The sequence below is a fragment of the Syngnathus floridae genome, chromosome 18 (genome assembly GCF_059516105.1).
Source record: "Syngnathus floridae isolate MCC-2025c chromosome 18, RoL_Sflo_1.0, whole genome shotgun sequence".
NCBI lineage: Eukaryota > Metazoa > Chordata > Actinopteri > Syngnathiformes > Syngnathidae > Syngnathus > Syngnathus floridae.
Genome location: NC_142430.1, coordinates 3,614,056 through 3,632,601, shown reverse-complemented (window position 1 = coordinate 3,632,601; position 18,546 = coordinate 3,614,056). Strand labels below are relative to the sequence as shown.

Sequence of the window (18,546 nt, the reverse complement as noted above, 5' to 3'; positions counted from 1 at the left end):
GGTAATTCCCAGAGTATCAAAACATTGTTCATCCGGCGCGCCTCCCGTCAACCGGCGCTGATGAAATATTGACAGCACCTCACGGCGCAATTGCCCCGAGTAGATGGAAAAAGGAGGAGGCGGTCACGCGCGCGCACGCACGCACGAGCTCCATCATGGAGACAAGACAGTTGAGCTTGGTGCAGAATACCAAAGTTGAGATGTATTTTCTCTCAATCCCCATTGGTCGCTTGCTACGTTGCGTCTCCATGGCAACCGTCTTTATCTACCACAGCCGATCTGCTCTCAGGTGAATCACTCTCTAGACGTGTGAACTAAAGGAAAAACAGCCGAGGAGGAGGAAGAGGCGACCAATTAGCTTCCTCCTCCTCCTTGTTACCCCTTTTTTTTTTTTGCACTAAGATGGGCGATGAAGAGGAGGACTAAAGGTGTTTTAGAAAAGCCATTTCAAATGGAGGCAGTAAGGAAAAGGATGACAATGGACTGGAACACATCGGCACCATTTTAATCTTGCTAGCTTGTTGCCATAGAGCAGGAAAACAAACTTTGATTCCATCTAACTTCGGGTCCACGTGCGAGCGTTCTCTTGAAACGTCACTTGAAAGAACATGACCACAATAATGGTTGAACCACAGATGAGGACAAAGCGGGCACCCGTACGCGGACCTAGATGTCACCGGATCAATGCGGCTTCAACAGCTTTTCATTCATGCCAACAAGTGATTACAAACAAGTAGAGAGCATGTACGAGCATGCACGGCGCATGCACCTTAAGCCGGATGGCGAGAAATGCTCTGGTGTGTTGAGCGCCGCTTAAAGGGACAGCACAGCGCCGCGCCGTGTCTTGCATAGTTCCACAAGCGCCAAAACAAAGTGCTGGCAACAGGACAACATGGTCACAGTGCTCAATAAATAAGTTAACCTCTTAAATAAAGCAAGAGTTCAGGAGGCGACGGAGTTCGCCAGGCATCCGTGGAGGCCTCTCGGTCAGGGCTGCGTGAGAAGTGCTGAGTTGGGCGGGAGGGGGAGCTTCTGTTTGCTAGATGGTCGGCTGGTGAGTTCTGCTCTTGTGGCTCGGGGGGGCAAAGTACCTGTGGCTGAAACAAACATCTTCAAATTACAACTTTAACCTTTGTTTTTGGAGTGTATCACTTTTTTAACATTATTTTGCATGATCTAACTTTGGCGCATGCGCAAGTTTGCCCCGCAACATTGCTCTTAAGTGACAAGCGTAGTAGTTTGGATATTGGATATATTCAAATTTTAATTTTGTTATTTTAACTTTGTTACGTTATTTTTATAATGGTTTAACCATATGCTTTACACATTTCACTACGAGAGGACGACAGACATATTGCGGGGCAAAACTCCGCATACACTTAAGGTACTAGACTAGATACCCATGAATTGACGGCGGACGGACGTTTTGAATTGCTCTACCGCTATCTCGTGGTGTATGTCGGAAGCACATGCTTTAAACCATTAAATAACATTAAATTGAATAATAATAGTAATAATAAATAATAAAGAAAGGAATCTAAAAATAAAATAAAATAAATTAAAATAAAATATTCATTGTTATACATATTTATTTATATATATATATGTAATATATAAATGAATATTTCTATTTGTATTTCTATTTGGTGATTTATTTCATTTATTTAATTCTAATGTAATTTAATGTAATGGTTTAATTAATGCAATATAGTGGTTTAAATCATGTAATGGTATAAATTTAATTAAAAAAAGAAAAAGAAATTTACAACTAAAACAATGAAATAAATTAAAATAAAATTATAGTTATACGTATATATTTATATGCTTGTACATTAATATTATTTATACTTGTATTTCTATTTGTTAATTCATCCATCCATCCATCCATCCATACATCCATCCATCCATCCATCCAAAATCCATCCATCCATCCAAAATCCATCCATCCATCCAACATCCATCCATCCATCCATCCATCCATCCATCCATCCATCCATCCATCCATCCATCCATCCATCCATCCATCCATCCATCCATCCATCCATCCATCCATCTTCTTCCGCTTATCCGGGGTCGGGTCGCGGGGGCAGCAGCTTCAGGAGGGACTCCCAGACTTCCCTCTCCCCAGCCACTTCATCCAGCTCATCCCGGGGGATCCCAAGGCGTTCCCAGGCCAGCTGAGAGACATAGTCTCTCCAGCGCGTCCTGGGTCGTCCCCGGGGTCTCCTACCGGTGGGACATGCCCGGAACACCTCCCCAGGGAAGCGTCCAGGAGGCATCCTGATGAGATGCCCGAGCCACCTCATCTGGCTCCTCTCAACGTGGAGGAGTAGCGACTCTACTCCGAGTCTCTCCCCGATGACCTATCTCTAAGGGAGAGCCCGGACATCCTGCGGAGAAAACTCATTTTGGCCGCTTGTATCCAGGATCTCGTTCTTTTGGTCATGACCCATAGCTCGTGACCATAGGTGAGGGTAGGAGCGTAAATCGACCGGTAAATGAGAGTTTTGCCTTTTGGCTCAGCTCTCTCTTTACCACGACGGACCGGTACAGAGTCCGCATTACAGCCGACGCTGCACCGATCCACCTGTCGATCTAGCGCTCCATCCTCCCCTCACTCGTGAACAAGACCCCAAGATACTTCAACTCCTCCACTTGGGGCAGGATCTCATCCCTGATCCGGAGAGGGCATTCTACCCTTTTCCGATCGAGGACCATGGACTCGGATTTGGAGGTGCTGACCCTCATCCCGACTGCTTCACACTCGGCTGCGAACCGCTCCAGTGAGAGCTGGAGATCACGGCCTGAAGAAGCCAACAGCACCACATCGTCTGCAAAAAGCAGAGACGCGATACTGAGGTCCCCAAACCGGACCCCCTCAACGAGGAGTTTTTTAACTACCTCAGTGACTTCGACCCCAGAGATTGGAGAGTCCGCCTCAGAGTCCCCAGGCCCTGCTTCCACAATGGAAGGCGTGTAGGTGGAATTGAGGAGGTCTTCAAAGTATTCTCCCCACCGACTCACGACGTCCCGAGTCGAGGTCAGCAGCACGCCATCCCCACTGTAAACAGTGTTGACATTGCACTGCTTCCCCCTCCTGAGACGCCGGATGGTGGACCAGAATTTCCTCGAAGCCGTCCGGCAGTCATTCTCCATGGCCTCGCCAAACTCCTCCCACGCCCGGGTTTTTGCCTCAGCAACCGCCGAAGCCGCATTCCGCCTGGCCATCCGGTACCTGTCAGCTGCCTCTGGAGTCCCGCAGGCCAAAACAGCCCGATAGGACTCCTTCAGCTTGACGGCATCCCTTACCGCCGGTGTCCACCAGCGGGTTCGGGGATTGCTGCCACGACAGGCACCAACGACCTTACGGTCACAGCTCCGGTCAGCCGCCTCAACAATGGAGGCGCGGAACATGGTCCACTTGGACTCAATGTCCCCCGCCTCCCCCGGGACGTAGGAAAAGCTCTGCAGGAGGTAGGAGTTGAAGCTCTTCCTGACAGGGGATTCTGCCAGATGTTCCCAGCAGACCCTCACAGAGCGTTTGGGTCTGCCAGGTTGGACCGGGATCTTCCCACACTATCGGAGCTAACCCACCACCAGGTGGTGATCAGTTGACAGCTCCGCCCCTCTCTTCGCCCGATTGTCCAAAACATGCGGCCGCAAATCCGATGACACGACTACAAAGTTGATCATCGAACTGCGGCCTAGGGTGTCAAGGTGCCAAGTGCACAGATAGACACCCTTACATTTGAACATGGTGTTCATTATAGAAAATCCGTGTCGAGCACAGAAGTCCAACAATAGAACACCGCTTGGGTTCAGATCGGGGGGGCCGTTCCTCCCAATCACGCCCTTCCAGGTCTCACTGTCATTGCCCCCGTGAGCATTGAAGTCACCCAGTAGAACGATGGAGTCCCCAGAAGGAGCGCTCTCCAGCACTTCCTCCAGGGACTCCAAGAAGGGTGGGTACTCTGAGCTGCCGTTTGGTGCATAGACACAAACAACAGTCAGGACCCGTCCCCCCACCCGAAGGCGGAGGGAGGCTACCCTCTCGTTCACCGGGGTGAACCCCAATGTGCAGGCGCCCAGCCGGTGGGCAATAAGTATACCCACACCTGCTCGACGCCTCTCACCGTGGGCAACTCCAGAGTGGAAGAGAGTCCAGCCCCTCTCGAGAGGGCTTGTACCGGAACCCAAACTGTGCGTGGAGGCAAGTCCGACGATGTCGGAACTTTTCTGCCTTGCACACCAGCTCGGGCTCCCTTCCAGCCAGAGAGGTGACATTCCATGTCCCAAGAGCCAGCTTCTGCAGCCGGGGATCAGATCGCCAAGGTCCCTGCCTTTGGCCGCCGCCCAGCTTACACTGCACCCGACCCCTTTGGCCCCTCCCACAGATGGTGAGCCCATGGGAAGCCACGTTTCCTTTTCGGGCTGTGCCCGGCCGGGCCCCATGGGCGAAGGCCCGGCCACCAGACGCTCGCCTTCGAGCCCCGCCTCCAGGCCTGGCTCTAGAGCCCCCGGTGACCCGCGTCCGGGCGAGGGAAAATGCAATCCATTTATTTTATTCATTATAAGGGGCTTGTGTGAGCGTTGTCTGGCCCCTCACCTAGGACCCGTTTGCCATGGGTGACCCTACCAGGGGCATGAAGCCCCAGACAACATGGCTCCTAGGATCATAGGGGCACGCAAACCCCTCCACCATGATAAGGTGACGACTCACGGAGGGGCGCTTGTACATTAATATTATTTATACTTGTATTTCTATTTGTTAATTCATTTCATTTATTTCATTTCAATTTCATTTCATTTCATTTCATTTAATGATTTTCAACATATGCTTCAGACATTTACCACAAGGGGGCGACAGCGCAATTCAAAACGTCCGTCCATCAATTCATGGGTATCCAAACCAGTGTGGTAAGTGTATGCGTATTTTTGCCCCGCAGCATGCTCTTAACAAAATGAGCGCTGAGAAGAATGACGTGTGCAGTACAAGCGTACTAGTTTATGGTACTTCATCAGCTATATTAATATTCAAGACCAGCATATCTTTCTCTAGTCTACACTGACGCCGGGCGAATGTTACCGGTCCTGATCTTAGCTAGCTATCTCAACTGCTGCAAGACATTCATAATGCATGACACTGTGCGTGGGGCGGGTTAAGAGAGGACATGCAAAGTTACAAGAGGGTGACGGGCCTCCTCGTAAACTCATGCACTCATTTTTTTTTTTGTGCCCTCCACTGACAAACGTTGACCATGAGAATCATGCGAGCATTCCCTAAATCTACAGTGGAGCCTCTGTTTTCAGATTCTTTACCTTTTCTCAATTAGGGATGGCCAGGTACTGCTACCTGGTGCCAATTAATACCTGCCTTACTTTCATTGTACTCTGTAAAGCTGTGACATTTCTCTATAAAATGTGTTTGATGATATTGAAAATAATTTGGAATATCTGGAACCTACTAATTGGATTGAGAATATCTAGGGCTTTTGTAAAAATTGCTTTTAGTCAAAAGTGAATCGTGAAAACCGAGGTGCCACTCTGTTGTCCTGAAAAGTCCACAATTTAAAAATGGAGCAACGATTAGCCGCGTTGGCAGGTGGAGGGGGGGGATTTGGATGTGGTGCGGTGCGTACCAGGGCGTGTCGCTGAAGTAAGCCACGAGTGTTTCCACTCCTGAGGGAGGCCGGCAAGCAAAAGACGAGACAAGATGAGATCAGTGCATCAGTGTTAGCCAAGCGGACCGAAGCGTAAGCGCCGAATGCGGGCCGGACGCCTTCTTCCCCTCCCAAACCAACATTCACGCGCTCATTCACACCCCCAATATCAATGGGAGTGGCTCGGCGCCACTTGATCCGTTTTTGAGGCTCGGCAGCCATTTGCGGCTAACTCAAATGGATGAAGATGACGAGTTGGGTCGGCCGGGCACTCACTTTTTCTAGCAAGGTGGGAGGGGATGCTGGGTTTGGGCCGCCCCCCGTAAGGTCTGGAGCGCTGGTACTGCCAGGGTGGTGAGAGGAAGGCCTGAGGGAAGCCCATCAATACACCATTAAATCGGCTCCAAATTTGCAGCCACACATTGACATTGTGTGTGTGTGTACCGTGCGTTCCCTCCAAGGCGTCTGCGAAGCGACACCCTCTCCCGCCGGCCCCATGGCACTCGTCTGTGTGTGTTGCTCTGTCTTCCCAGTCCAGTCTGTTGGTGGGGCGTGTGCCTACGCACGCACACACACATCAATGACGGTAGCCTTTAATATGAAAAGTGTGACGAGTTGAAAATGTGACCTGACCAGCTGGTGGGTGAGCTGCGAGATGATCTGCTCTTTGTTCCTCAGATCCTCTTTGAGCTGCCGGACCTCCTGCAGGAGCGCCTTCACCTGCACAAAGGCAATAGCAGGTCGGCGCTGGACAGCCGACGAATGGGCCCGCGCTTTGTTGACGGGCGCACCCACCTGTGCACGGTTGCCGTCTTCCGGACTGAGCGTGTCGGTGGTGAGCGTGTCGTCATCCGCCTCAGCGTCCTAAAGCAACAACGTTTCAAATAACCATGGTAACAATGTGGATGCTTCATTTTGACAAAAGCAGTGCTTTGCTGCCATCTCAGGGCCCTTGCGCTCGTCTCACCTGCAGCAAAAATTGTTGGAGGAGCTCCAGCTGTGAGCGCAGCGCACCCATGTCTTGGGCCAGGTCCTCGGCATCCACCTCGCCGTTCCTGAGGGCACATTCCCAGACGCCCATCCAAAGTGAGTTCTTGCCATTTTTGGCTCTTCTAGCTTCATAGCGACAGGTGATCATCATCGTTATGCTGTCACCTTTCAGGAGAGAGATCCAGATCGAGAATCCCATCCAGGCTGGCGTCGTCCTGCCCATCGTCATGTCCCGCCTCCCTGATGGATGACACGCACGTCACTCACTTCTGTTACCATGGCGACCAGAGCGGATCCGCACTCACTCGATCGGGAGACGAAGAAACGTAAGCGAGCCGTCGTCGCTGCAGCTGTCGCGACTCCCCCGGAGGAGCCGCCGCCTTGTCCCGTCTCCCTCTGCTGGGTGAGCGACACGTGTCTGGCCGCTAGCGCTTGGTCTTGACATTTGTCCACCACCGTGGAGTGAAATGTCATCGGCAAAATCTCCGTCAAGCATGAGGTCATCCTCGTCCAAATCGCACGAGTCCAAGTGGGTCACACCGTCCTGATTTGCGAGAAGGGAGCGAGGAAAAATGGCGACAAAATCAGAACATTTTAAGATAAAGCCATCTAAATAGGAAGACGGCAGCACGCCTTCTTTTGCGGGAGCGTCTCACACTGCTGTCGGCATCCGAGTCAAAGGCGCCGATGGGCCCAGTGAGCAGCGAGGCGCCCCCTAGAGGCTCCAGTCCCTCCTCGTCCCACATGTAGATGCCCCCGGAACCGCAGCTGTCCGAGGGGGACAGGTCCAGGGACGAGCCGCCCTGGTGGTTCCAACGAAAAACAAATGGGCTCGTTAGGAATAAAAAAAATGAAATAAATAGAAAAATCCCATTGGATGCGCACCTGCTCATGATAGTCGGACGGACTGGAACTGCTGTGGTGGGAAAATGTGCTCAGGTGATAGGCTCCATCACCTGACAACAAACCAAACGGTTCAGAAGTGACTTTTTGAGAATGTCCTATTTGAAGAAAAAAATCGAAACTGACCGGTGGGCGTCTCGTGGCTCCAGTCCAAGGCGTTGTCCAGGAAGTGGCGTCGCGTCGCCTCTGTAACGCCGGCACCCCACCGGCCCGTGCCCTGGTCATCTTTGTGAGCCACGGCCAAGAGGAGGCTCTCGCCTCCGTTCCCTAGGAGACCAGATGGCCCGTGAGGGAGGGGGAGACTGTTCTGTACCGTTAGACCGGCCAGGCCTCGGGTCCTTACCCAGGTTGTCAAAGTCGTCCATGTACTCCTGATCGGTGCGGTCGTGGTCCACGGATGAGCCGGACGACAAGGACATGTCATCCAGAGTCTCGGCGAGGACGCGAGGCCCTCCCTGTGACGCCTTGGGAGTGCGCTCTGTAAAATAGGACACAACTTTCAGCATTCGTTAGGATTTCGTTTCAAGTATTTGATCTCACCCGGACTGTTTCCTGTGGAGGACGGCATCCTTGCTGTGGTTTTGGCTCTGGCTCGGCTCGCTTCCTCCGCAGCAGTCCGGCCCTGCTTGGCCAGTGACGGCCGCGATAGCTTATAGCTAACGCCGTTAGCTCTGAGCGCCGGAAGGAGAGACTTCTTCTGACCCTCGAGGGGCTCGGCTTGAACACAGGAAGTAACGGACTGTTTGTGACCCGCTTTGGTGCAGGGGGATGGGGGCGGGGAAACGGGGCATGTGCGGCGCTGTACCACTGGGCCACGTGGGCCGGATCCGTCCCCTTTGGCGAGGCGTGAGGGTGGCGCTGATCTGAGGTTTCTGGTGGAGAGTGATCGGGCGGCCGTTGGCAAAGAACCACAACCGGACCCGGGGCTGGAGCTTAAAGTTGGATCTGAATTAGCCGACCGCTGTGGTGGTCGCAGTTTGGATCCAGAAAGACCACTGAGGTTCTGCTTGGACCCGGTTCGCCTCGATTTGGAAACGGGAAGTTTGTTCTTAAGGACAGGAAGTCCAGTTCTGGAGACAGGAAGTCCGCTTTTAGGGACAGGAAGTCCGGCGTTATAAGCGGGAAGTGATTTGTTTGACGTCTTTGGGTCCACAGCGGGCTTTTGCGGATGAGCGTGACGAGGGGCGGCGTCATTATGAATGTCTTGTCTGCCTCCGTCTGCCGCTCGGCCGCGTTTCCTCAGCTCAGCAGGCGTGCAAATGGTACCGATCCATCTCGCGGAAGGCGCCGGTCCGTCGGCGGTGCCGCCGCATGCCGCGGGCCCGGGGTGGTGATAGAAGCCGTTGGGCAGGCGAGCTGCGGTGGGGGTCGGGCTGGAACTTTTGGACCACGAGCCAAATTTGGGCAACCTGGACACCAAGGTGGGCATGGTGGGACCGGACATCAGACGGCAACAACGTGATTCAAGAAGATGAGGAGCTGAGGGACAAACGAGAGGCGAGTATAAGATGTCACTCCCAGTTAATTATTCACCGCTTCAGTCCGTGGCCATTGTAAGCAGTTCTTGCTCTCTACTCCCAAATGATCACAAAAGGATTTTCTGCGGACATTCTCCACAATCCAAAAATCTCATAACCAAATGAAAACTCGTAGACTTGAAGCTTCTGCAAAATGTGTCATTTTAGTTTGAGCCTCGAGAGGGAGCGCCTGTTCTGATGACGTCAATGTTAACAACACTGTCAGCAAAATGGAAAAACAGAGACCAACTTCAGCCCCAGTTCCCATTGGCTACTGCCTTGTGACACACGCGTGTGTGTGTAAACATAGACAGACTAAGCGTGTAAGACACACCTGGTGGCACGCACACACGCGTGCCTGCATGTCCCCGGGCTAGGGTGAGGCCAAACGAGATGCTGCTTTTGTTCCCAGAGGTTGGCTTCGCTGATAATTTCCATTTCCAAGCAACCTCGAACGCAGCAAAAACGACTGAGCCAAGCACGGCGTCAAAGTCGAACGAAGGCCGTCACTCTTCATCCTGGCGCGTTTGCCTACTTTTACACGAGTGGCGTCATGCAAATCATTTGAATGTTGCCTATTCTCGTTGAAGCAACATTTGCTGTTGCTGAAGTATTGACGCTTACTTAATTCGGTCTCGCTCGCTCACACTGAAACGTTGCAGGCGATATTTTGTTGCTCGCACGCCGTCCAAACTCAAAGTTTACCTGCAGCCGCGGAAAGTGTCGAGCGGTGCCGCCGGCAAACGACCCAAAACCAGCGTCAACGGAACACAAGCGTCGCTGAAACCAAGACAGAGCGAGAAAGGCCGAGGTGAAGCACTGCTGGGCAAGACCGAGATAAGCGGCACTTTTATCGGAGCGCGAGGAGCTCCTCGGGGAGGAAAAGGAGTCATCTGATTGCCAGCATGCTTACGCAATCACCACCAGCACGTGGACTTGCCCAGCCTCAACATCCCGTTCAGGAGGACAGCGGCGCTAGCGCTAGCACGCCGCTTGACTCTTAAGGTGACCTTCGGCCTGTATTGGTGGAGCTGCTGCACAGCCTCAAGGCCAGCTCCTGACAGAAGAACTGGATGGATTCTAACAGCATCTTCATCTCTCTTCCTCAGGGCGCTCATGTGCTTCCTGCTCAGTCTCTCCTCATGCTCCATTTGGCCCAAAACGATCCAAAGGAGGGAAGCGAGCACCCCCACCCTCCCACCCACAGTTGCCATGGGCGCTTTTATGTCCTTGCAGCCTGTACCGCCACATCACCTGAACAAGCTCAAAGGTACACTGATAAGTGGCTGGAGGTATCACAATGCCTTTGGGCAGATAAACCGAAAGGGGCGGGGCCAGTTTGCAAGGCCAGAGCGCGCATGGTGAGTTCAAAACAAAGACAATGACGTCATTGATGAATTCACACGTGAAAGAATGAATTCCCTTTTGATGGCGGGAATGGCTGACCCCAAACTGCCGGCCGGCGTCATGGCAACCTGGCGCAGGACTTCTCTGTGGTGCTGAAGTCTTCAATTGGGGGGGAGGGTGTGTGTGTGTGTGTGGGGGGGGGGGGGGGGGGGGGGGTCCTCGAACCTCGCCAGCAGCATCACCAATGCAGAACAAAGGCGCTCTGTCTCTGAGGGGCACCGGACCAATTGCCTGAGCCCCCCTTGGTCCTTTACGTTGGATCCAACCGCTTTGGATCCACACGCTTATATTCTTTTGCCCCCTCAGGGAGAAGAAAATATTTAACCTCCCCAACTCTCCTCGGACTACAAATGTGTAAATTGTAATAAGTGCGGCTCTGCATTAACATGTTACCTGGAGGGGGGCTCACACACACTATTTGAGAAATGCTAACATGCATCATTTCAATAAGTTGTCATCTTTGTTGTTCATCTCCAGTTACGTAAACAGTCATGCATCAATCAAGCTTAACACAAGAAAATATTTGTCCTCTCCTCGTCTACTATTGGTCAATTTTCAAGGCTTAAAACCAGATAGTCATCTGTAATGGAGTGGCAGGCATGCTGGAAATATCAAAGTGCGACATTTGGCCTCATGCATGTGCGCGGTCAAACACGTCCAACTTGAATGGGAGGGAAGGAGTGCTGCTGCCTGTCACCCACAAGATGTGCCGATGTGCGATCTACTCCGTTGGCTTTTTGGCCAATTCAAGGTTCCTTCGCAGCTTGGCTGAACAGTAGTCTTTCGAACGCGACATGTACCCTAAGATCCCTGTCATCGATGTGCTACGTGGCGACCGGCATCGCACATGCACATTAGATTAAAAATGATAAAAGAAACAAATATTCTGTGCCTATGTGTACGCGCGCGTTTGAGGCGGGGCGAGGGGGGTGGGGGGGCTCACCTGTGTCGACCAAGCAAGCATCGGGCGGTATCCTCTCGCTTCCTTCCCGGCTGATAGAGACGCGACAACGGCGGTGGCTCGCGAGCGGACGTCTGACGTCACACGTTGGCGGAGCCTCGTGACGAGGACAAAGCAGGTGAATTTGCACCGGGGCGCGTCTGGTTTCATTTCAGGGAATCTTGACGTCACATCACCGTCCGGCTGCCTGCTGAATCATCCACGCGCGCGCATGCACGCACGAACGCTCGGTTGCGCATGCCCGCTGAACATCTGACGTTGATGTCATCCGACCGGACTTGCATCGTCGGAAGTGGCTGCCTTTCGCACTAAAAGCTACTCGCCAACAGGAAGTATAAGACGCAAAGTTGCCATTCTTGTGAAATGCAGTGCTTTCCAGCTCTGTCCACTGGAAGGCAGCATTCACCATCCCGCGCACCACTTCATCAGCCAAGTGGACGACAACGGACTGCAAACAATTACGCCGATGTGATTTCATGCGCTGTCGTGAGTAAAACGTTGTCTGGTGAATGTCAGAGATGCGCAACAACAAAAATTAGTTAAAAAAAAACATGGTTGTTGTTGTTCTTAACAAAGCCAAGAAAACGTGGATGATGTAATGTTCAATCTACATTTTGTATGAAAACGGGGAGAAAGAGCGAAATAAATGAGGTATGTCCCAAACAAGTCTACAGGGGTCAAGTAAAGTTGGACCAATATGACAGGCGGGGTTTAGCACGCAGCACGTGAGTAAATATTCAGATTTGGAATGAGATACAAGGCGAGGCGCGGAGGGTGGGAGTGAGGTGAGGTGTGCGTGTGTGTCTTAGGGTGGGGGCGCACTGAGTCCGAGGGCGCGCGCTGGCTTCGCAGCTGCGTCCTCGGGCACAGTCGAGCGAGCCATGACCGCCTGGGACGCGCGCAGCCAGTGGCCGGCGCCCGCCGCGGGCGACGCGGGCGAGCGCGGCTACGACGACACCCCAGCGGGCGCCCCCGGTGACGTGAGCCTGGGTCGCGCCCTGACCGGCTTCGTGCTGTGCGCCCTGATCGTGTCCACGCTGCTGGGCAACACGCTGGTGTGCGCCGCCGTGGTCAAGTTCCGTCACCTGCGCTCCAAAGTCACCAACTCGTTCGTCATCTCGCTGGCCGTGTCTGACCTGTTCGTGGCCGTACTGGTCATGCCGTGGCGCGCCGTGTCCGAGGTGGCGGGCGCGTGGCTCTTCGGCCGCTTCTGCGACACGTGGGTGGCCTTTGACATCATGTGCTCCACAGCATCCATCCTCAACCTGTGCATCATCAGCATGGACCGCTACTGGGCCATCTCCAGCCCCTTCCGCTACGAGCGCAAGATGACGCGCCGCTTTGCCTTGGTCATGATCAGCGTGGCGTGGACGCTGTCCATCCTCATCTCCTTCATCCCCGTGCAGCTCAACTGGCACCGGGACTCACGCGCCCTCAACTCCACGGGCCCGGCCGTGGCCGCCGAGCTGCCGCCGGACGACTGCAACGCCAGCCTGAACCGCACGTACGCCATCGCCTCGTCACTCATCAGCTTCTACATCCCCGTGCTCATCATGGTGGGCACGTACACGCGCATCTTCCGAATCGCACAGATGCAAATTCGCCGCATCTCCTCGCTGGAGCGCGCGCCCGCCGTGGCCAGCGCTGCGGCCAGCGCTGCTGCTGCCACCGCACCGGCTGCACGCGCCCGTGCCTCCGCGCAGGACGAGAGCACGCTCAAGAGTTCCTTCAAGCGGGAGACCAAAGTCCTCAAGACGCTGTCCATCATCATGGGCGTGTTCGTCTTCTGCTGGCTGCCCTTCTTCGTGCTCAACTGCGTAGTGCCCTTCTGCCAGGCAGCCGAGGCACCTGGTGCGCCGCCCTGCGTCAGCGACACCACCTTCAGCATCTTCGTGTGGTTCGGCTGGGCCAACTCGTCGCTCAACCCGGTCATCTACGCCTTCAACGCTGACTTCCGCAAGGCCTTCTCCACCATCCTGGGCTGCAACCGCCTGTGCTCCAGCTCGGCCGTGGAGGCCGTGGACTTTAGCAATGAGCTGGTGTCCTACCACCACGACACCACCGTGCACAAGGAGGCCGGTGGTGCGCTCGCCGGCCCCCGCCGCCACTTTGACCGTGCACCGGCGTCCGACAACTCTCGCAATGGCACCGACCTGGCGCCGCTGCAGAGTCGCTGCGAGGCCGACATCTCGCTGGACGTGGCTCCCTTCGCCGACCCGTACGCCGTCCCGGGTCACGTGCAGGACCCGTGAGCAGATTCTCAATTATGATGACCCGCTGATCGTTTCCTTGAATGAAGACGTGCGCAAACAAACACCTGCTCACACAACCTGCCCGCCATTCAAACAATGTCTTGTTTTTCAGCAAATGTATTTGTTTTATTTATCGATTGATTGAAAAAGAATCCCCAGTTAATGAAATAAATGAATTGCAGCCCTCAACTCGACCATATCTTTTCTCGACTTGAACTCGTTTTTTTTAGCAGCCTGTTTTAGCATTCAAATGTGGTTGTCAGAGGACAAAATGCACGTTGATGATGATGACGACTTCCCAAATAACAAACAGCTGTGTGAGGACAGCGCGTGGTTGCACGCATTTCGTGGGCCGTTCCGACATCCAGCCACGAGATGATGAAAGCCCACCAAAGATGAAAGGGAAAGAGCTGAAGGCCCACAGTTCACCTTTGACCCCCCCCCCCCCCCAAGGGTATCAAGAGAAGATTTGAGTTGCAGGGCTACTGAACTATTGCTGGCACTTTTTGTGCACTGAGACCTTTTCAATGATTGCATATTACATCATTCAATTTTGATATCAAATATCAATATATTTCTATCGATTTATATATCATAAACTTGAAAGCATGTTTTGAAGTATAGTGTGATGCCGTATCTTACAACTTTTTAAATGATTACTTTTGAATTTTATTGTTAATGAAGCAATTCAATTCAACACCATTTACGTATTGTGTATATATATATATATATATATACATATATATATATATATATATATATGTATATATATACATATATATATATGTATATATTTTTTTATTAAAAACATGCCATTTTCAAAAACAAGTTTAGCATTTTTTTGCGGACACCCCTGCGCATGCGCGACTCCAAACAGTGACGTCGCAGCAGTTGCGCCTTGTTAACGTCACGCACAGGTGCGTCGAATAGCGGCTAACGAGTGACGTGACCAGCATTTAAGCAGCGCGAGGCGGTCTTCCTTCACGCACACGCTTTAACACACGCTGTCGTGCAGAGCCACCGCGCCTGGGTTTCGAACATGGGGCCCGGACTCGCCGCAAGGTAACGCAACTTTGAACACGCGCTATTCAACTTGACTTGGCGAGAGCAACGCGCTGCCCGTCTGTCTGCCGTCTGTCTGTCTGTTTCTCTCCCTCCGTTCCTTCAGCAGCGACTTTTTTACTTTTGTGCTTTGCTCACTTGCCAGGCACAGCTGTCGCTTAGTCTTCTTCAAATGTAATTTTTTTTGCATGCACCATAGAAGCATGTGAGTGATTCATAATGTTTCAAGTCAGTCCAACCTGCACATCAAGTTGGGAAAGCAGGATTAGCAAATGTTATGCTGTTTTTTTTTTCTTTGTCTCTCCAGACTTTTGTTGGAATGTTTGCTGAGCTTTGCCATGTTTTTTTCTCTCACAGGTTTTCTTGGATCTGCTTGCTGTTAATCAGTAATGCTGCAAGTGTCCCAGTGCAACAAAAATGTAAGTATCCAACTTTGTGTGGCTTCATTAACTTCAACAGTTAGTGCAGTTTCTCATTGTAACCCCCCCCCCCCCCCCCCCTTTTTCTTCTCAGACTCCCTCAGGCCTCCATTAAAGTCCAATTCTGTGCCACCTGAAGACCTGCGCCCTTCTCTCATGCAGCAAACATACACTCACGGGTTCCTTAAGGGCCAATCTGCCGACCCCACGTCTGGAAGCTGGTCCCAGTCCAGCCCGGCAACCTCTGATGCGCATCTTGCAGCCTATGCAGGAAACTCCAACCAGCACTCAAGTGCTCCTGCTCATGCTGATAGCCAATTTGCCAAACCTGCGCTTTCAGGTTCAAGATGGCCACTTTCTGCTCAAACGTCCGAAGTCCTCCTCTCCAATGCTGGGCATCAAGCTAGCATGGCGATGGCACAGCCACCAGCAGAGCATCCAGGTATCCAGCACCACCACAGTTGGGAATCGTACACTCCGGTCCACGAGCAACCTTCTGGCTCCAAGCCCTCAGCTCATCAGGTCAAAGGCGACTCTTTGGAGGGGCGGCAAACTGCGTATCCAGGTAGCAACCTGCCCCCAAGTTGGGCTGAATACCTTTCGGAGTACGAGCCACTCTCCGGCCATGAAGCTCCAGCTGTTCCCGTGGTCCTTCCCGGTGGCGAGAAAGGGACTCCTTCCCACACGGCCAAAGGACAGCCAGCGTCCGTTGTGGGTGGCGGCCTGCCCCAAAATTTGGCCTTGTACGAGCCAACGTCCAGCTTTGAATCTCCAACTGCTTCCGAGAGTCCAGTCAGCAGAAAGGGAGACAACGTGGCTCATTCTGGTGGCCACCGACAAAGCTGGGCAGTGGGTGATGTGCAACCTTCCGGCTACCGACCTGCAGCCGGTTTAGTCAAAGTTGACACGATCAAGGGGAAACTATCATTGACTCCAAGCGAAAGTCTACCTCCGACTTGGCCATTGTTCAAGCCGGTCTATGAGCCCCCTTCCAACTATGAATTGCCAACCGCTCCTGAGAATTCTGCTGTGAAAGGCCACCATGTTTTTCCAGGTGGCAAGAAAGGTTGGTCAGCCTCCAGCCCATTTGACCAGCAACGTCCCATCCACGAACCCTCTCCTGCTCAAGTTGACACTGTCAAAGGGCCACAAGTACGGAATGCAGGTGGGAAGCTTCCCCCAAGTTGGGCCGTCTACACGCAAGTCTTCTCTCCATCAGCCGCTCCTGAGATTCCTCCCAAAGTGAGTCTTGGAACAGGGGAAGCCCTAGAGTACAGCCGATTTGATGTGAAACTTCCCAGCTATAAACCCGGCAAGCTTCCCCCAACTTGGGCCCAAGTCTATTCTTCACCGGCTGCTCCCGAGATTCCTTCCAAAGGTGTCAAATTGAGTCCTATCACAGGTAAAAGGCAGCTGGTATCTCCTCCTGGTGGCCACGTGCAACAAAGTTGGTCAGCGTACAGTCCATTTGAACAAAATCCAATCTATGAACCTTCAACTGCTGAAGTTGACTCTGGCCATGGGCAGCAAGTATGGAATGAAGGTGGCAATCTTCCCCCAACTTGGGCCCAAGGCTACTCTCAACCGGCTGTTCCTGAGTTTCCTACCAAAGTGAGTCCTGGTGGCCACGTGCAACAAAGCTGGTCGGCATACAGTCCATTTGAGGAACACCCCAGCTACGAACCCTCAACCACTGAAGTTGACTCTGGCCATGGGCAGAAAGTATGGAATGAAGGTGGCCATCTTCCCCCATCTTGGGCCCAAGTTTACTCTCCTGAGGTTCCTACCAAAGTGAGTCCTAGCACACCTTATTGGTCGAACTCCAGCCCATTTGAAGAGGAACATCCCATCTATGAACCCTCCCCTGCTGAAGTTGACTCTGTCCAGCGGCGCCAAGTATGGAATGTGGGTGGCAACCTTCCCCCAAGTTGGGCCATATACAAGCAAGTCTTCTATCCACCAGCTACTTCCAAGATGCCTTCCAAAGTGAGTCCTGGAACAGGGAAAGGACAGCTAGCACCTCATCTAGGTGGCAACTTCCAAAGATGGTCAGCATACAGTCCACTTGATGTGCAACATCCTAGCTATGAACACTCTCCTGCTGAAGTTGACACTGTCCATGGGCAGCAAGTATGGAATGAAGGTGGCCATCTTCCCCCAACTTGGGCCCAAGGCTTCTCTCCACCAACTGCTCCCGAAGGGAGTCCTGGCATAGGTGAAGGACAGAAAGAATCTCAACATTGGTCAGCATCCAGCCAAGTTGAGCAAGCTCCCAGGTACAAACCCTCGCCTGCTCTTCATTCCACCACAGGCTCCGGCAGAAAGTCTCAACCCAGTTGGAGCAAAGTGGGTTCTCCTCCTGGCAAGGGCCAACTTGCACAGAGTCAAAGTGGCAACTGGCACTCGGGCCATATGACACCTGCAACTGGTGGCGTCGAAGTTGAAACTGCTCAGAAGCAGCCGAGATGGGCAGCAACCAGCCCGTTCAAGTTTCACGGCCCCTCCAGCTACAAGCCAAGTAGTGGCGCCACACTGAACCAGCACCTGGAAGCCAATCTGGGTGGCTCACCTTTGAAGAATGTCCAAGTCGGCCAGCCTGCAAGCCGTCCTGCTGGCCGTTGGCCCGCATACGGTTCAGCCTCCCGCTGGTCACCCAGTTTCAAGCCCTCAGTCGTTCCCGGTGGTGCTGCTTCTGGCGAGGTGACCTCCGAGTGGGGGAGAAAGCCGGCTTCTGCCGGGGTGCCGTCAGCTCATGTCCCAGATCATGCTTCCAGCTACAAACCCTCAAGACTTCCCACTGACTCTGGTGTGAAAGGACAGCCTGCTCATCCTGATTCTAACTGGCATTCGGCAGGCCATCGGCTTTTCCCTCATGTGGACCCTGACCACCATGGCGCTTCTCAACTTGAAGGTTCGGACCCCGCCGCCGGTGTCTCCACCTGGAATGTTCACCAGTCGAGCTCTTCTGACCCTAGCAAAGGTTCGGGCCAATTGTCAGTGATCCCTGGTGCCCCTTGGTTGTTTGAAGAGTTCCCTGACGTTGACGATGATGATGATGAGGCGCAGGAGCAGCACAACGAAGTTGATGATGCTGCTGGCGACATGGAGATTGCGGGCAAGATGGAGGTCCCAACTTACATTGTTCGCAACCGCAACGGCTATGAGCAAGAGCGAAAGGAATTGTCCCAGATGCATTATACCCAAAGGGTCGCCTATCCCTACATTCCCTCCCAGAGACGGGTGATCTTGTGAGGTAAAATATGCACATGGACCCTCAATATTCATTTGTTTAATTTGCCTTTTTTCTTCCTTCCAGAATCAATTTGCTGGTTCGTTGCTGAATAAGATTTAATAAATGGCTGAAACTCAACTTGA

At 52.8% G+C, this 18,546-nt stretch overlaps 3 protein-coding genes across 7 annotated transcripts; 2 read left to right on the top strand and 1 right to left on the bottom strand.

Moving 5' to 3' along the window:
• Positions 1 to 481: 481 nt before the first annotated feature.
• LOC148382244 (serine-rich coiled-coil domain-containing protein 2-like) lies at positions 482 to 11,697 on the bottom strand. Of its 4 annotated transcripts, XM_088359093.1 has the most exons (15): positions 11,421 to 11,696; positions 8,094 to 9,032; positions 7,897 to 8,031; positions 7,680 to 7,820; positions 7,536 to 7,606; positions 7,307 to 7,453; positions 6,956 to 7,194; positions 6,816 to 6,890; positions 6,628 to 6,715; positions 6,456 to 6,524; positions 6,294 to 6,380; positions 6,105 to 6,218; positions 5,937 to 6,027; positions 5,640 to 5,679; positions 482 to 1,097 (listed from the first exon to the last, which is right to left on the bottom strand). In XM_088359093.1, exons 2-15 carry the CDS (start codon positions 8,995 to 8,997, stop codon positions 1,040 to 1,042), a joined length of 2,259 nt encoding a protein of 752 aa, XP_088215219.1. In that variant the 5' UTR covers positions 8,998 to 9,032; positions 11,421 to 11,696; the 3' UTR covers positions 482 to 1,039. The 4 variants fall into 4 exon arrangements, with proteins under 4 accessions (XP_088215219.1, XP_088215218.1, XP_088215217.1 ...); XM_088359092.1 differs by lacking the exon at positions 5,640 to 5,679 and having other exon boundaries at positions 11,421 to 11,695; XM_088359091.1 differs by lacking the exons at positions 482 to 1,097; positions 11,421 to 11,696 and adding an exon at positions 9,776 to 9,942 and having other exon boundaries at positions 4,117 to 5,679.
• On the top strand, positions 11,417 to 13,865 carry LOC148382243 (D(1)-like dopamine receptor). The gene has a single exon (XM_088359094.1). It carries the CDS (start codon positions 12,320 to 12,322, stop codon positions 13,688 to 13,690), a length of 1,371 nt encoding a protein of 456 aa, XP_088215220.1. The 5' UTR covers positions 11,417 to 12,319; the 3' UTR covers positions 13,691 to 13,865.
• A 728-nt stretch (positions 13,866 to 14,593) lies between these two features.
• On the top strand, positions 14,594 to 18,541 carry LOC148382242 (uncharacterized). Of its 2 annotated transcripts, none has more exons than XM_088359087.1 (4): positions 14,594 to 14,752; positions 15,110 to 15,171; positions 15,266 to 18,424; positions 18,488 to 18,541. In XM_088359087.1, exons 1-3 carry the CDS (start codon positions 14,730 to 14,732, stop codon positions 18,421 to 18,423), a joined length of 3,243 nt encoding a protein of 1,080 aa, XP_088215213.1. In that variant the 5' UTR covers positions 14,594 to 14,729; the 3' UTR covers position 18,424; positions 18,488 to 18,541. The 2 variants fall into 2 exon arrangements, with proteins under 2 accessions (XP_088215213.1, XP_088215214.1); XM_088359088.1 differs by lacking the exon at positions 18,488 to 18,541 and having other exon boundaries at positions 15,266 to 18,082; positions 18,147 to 18,318.
• Positions 18,542 to 18,546: the final 5 nt, after the last annotated feature.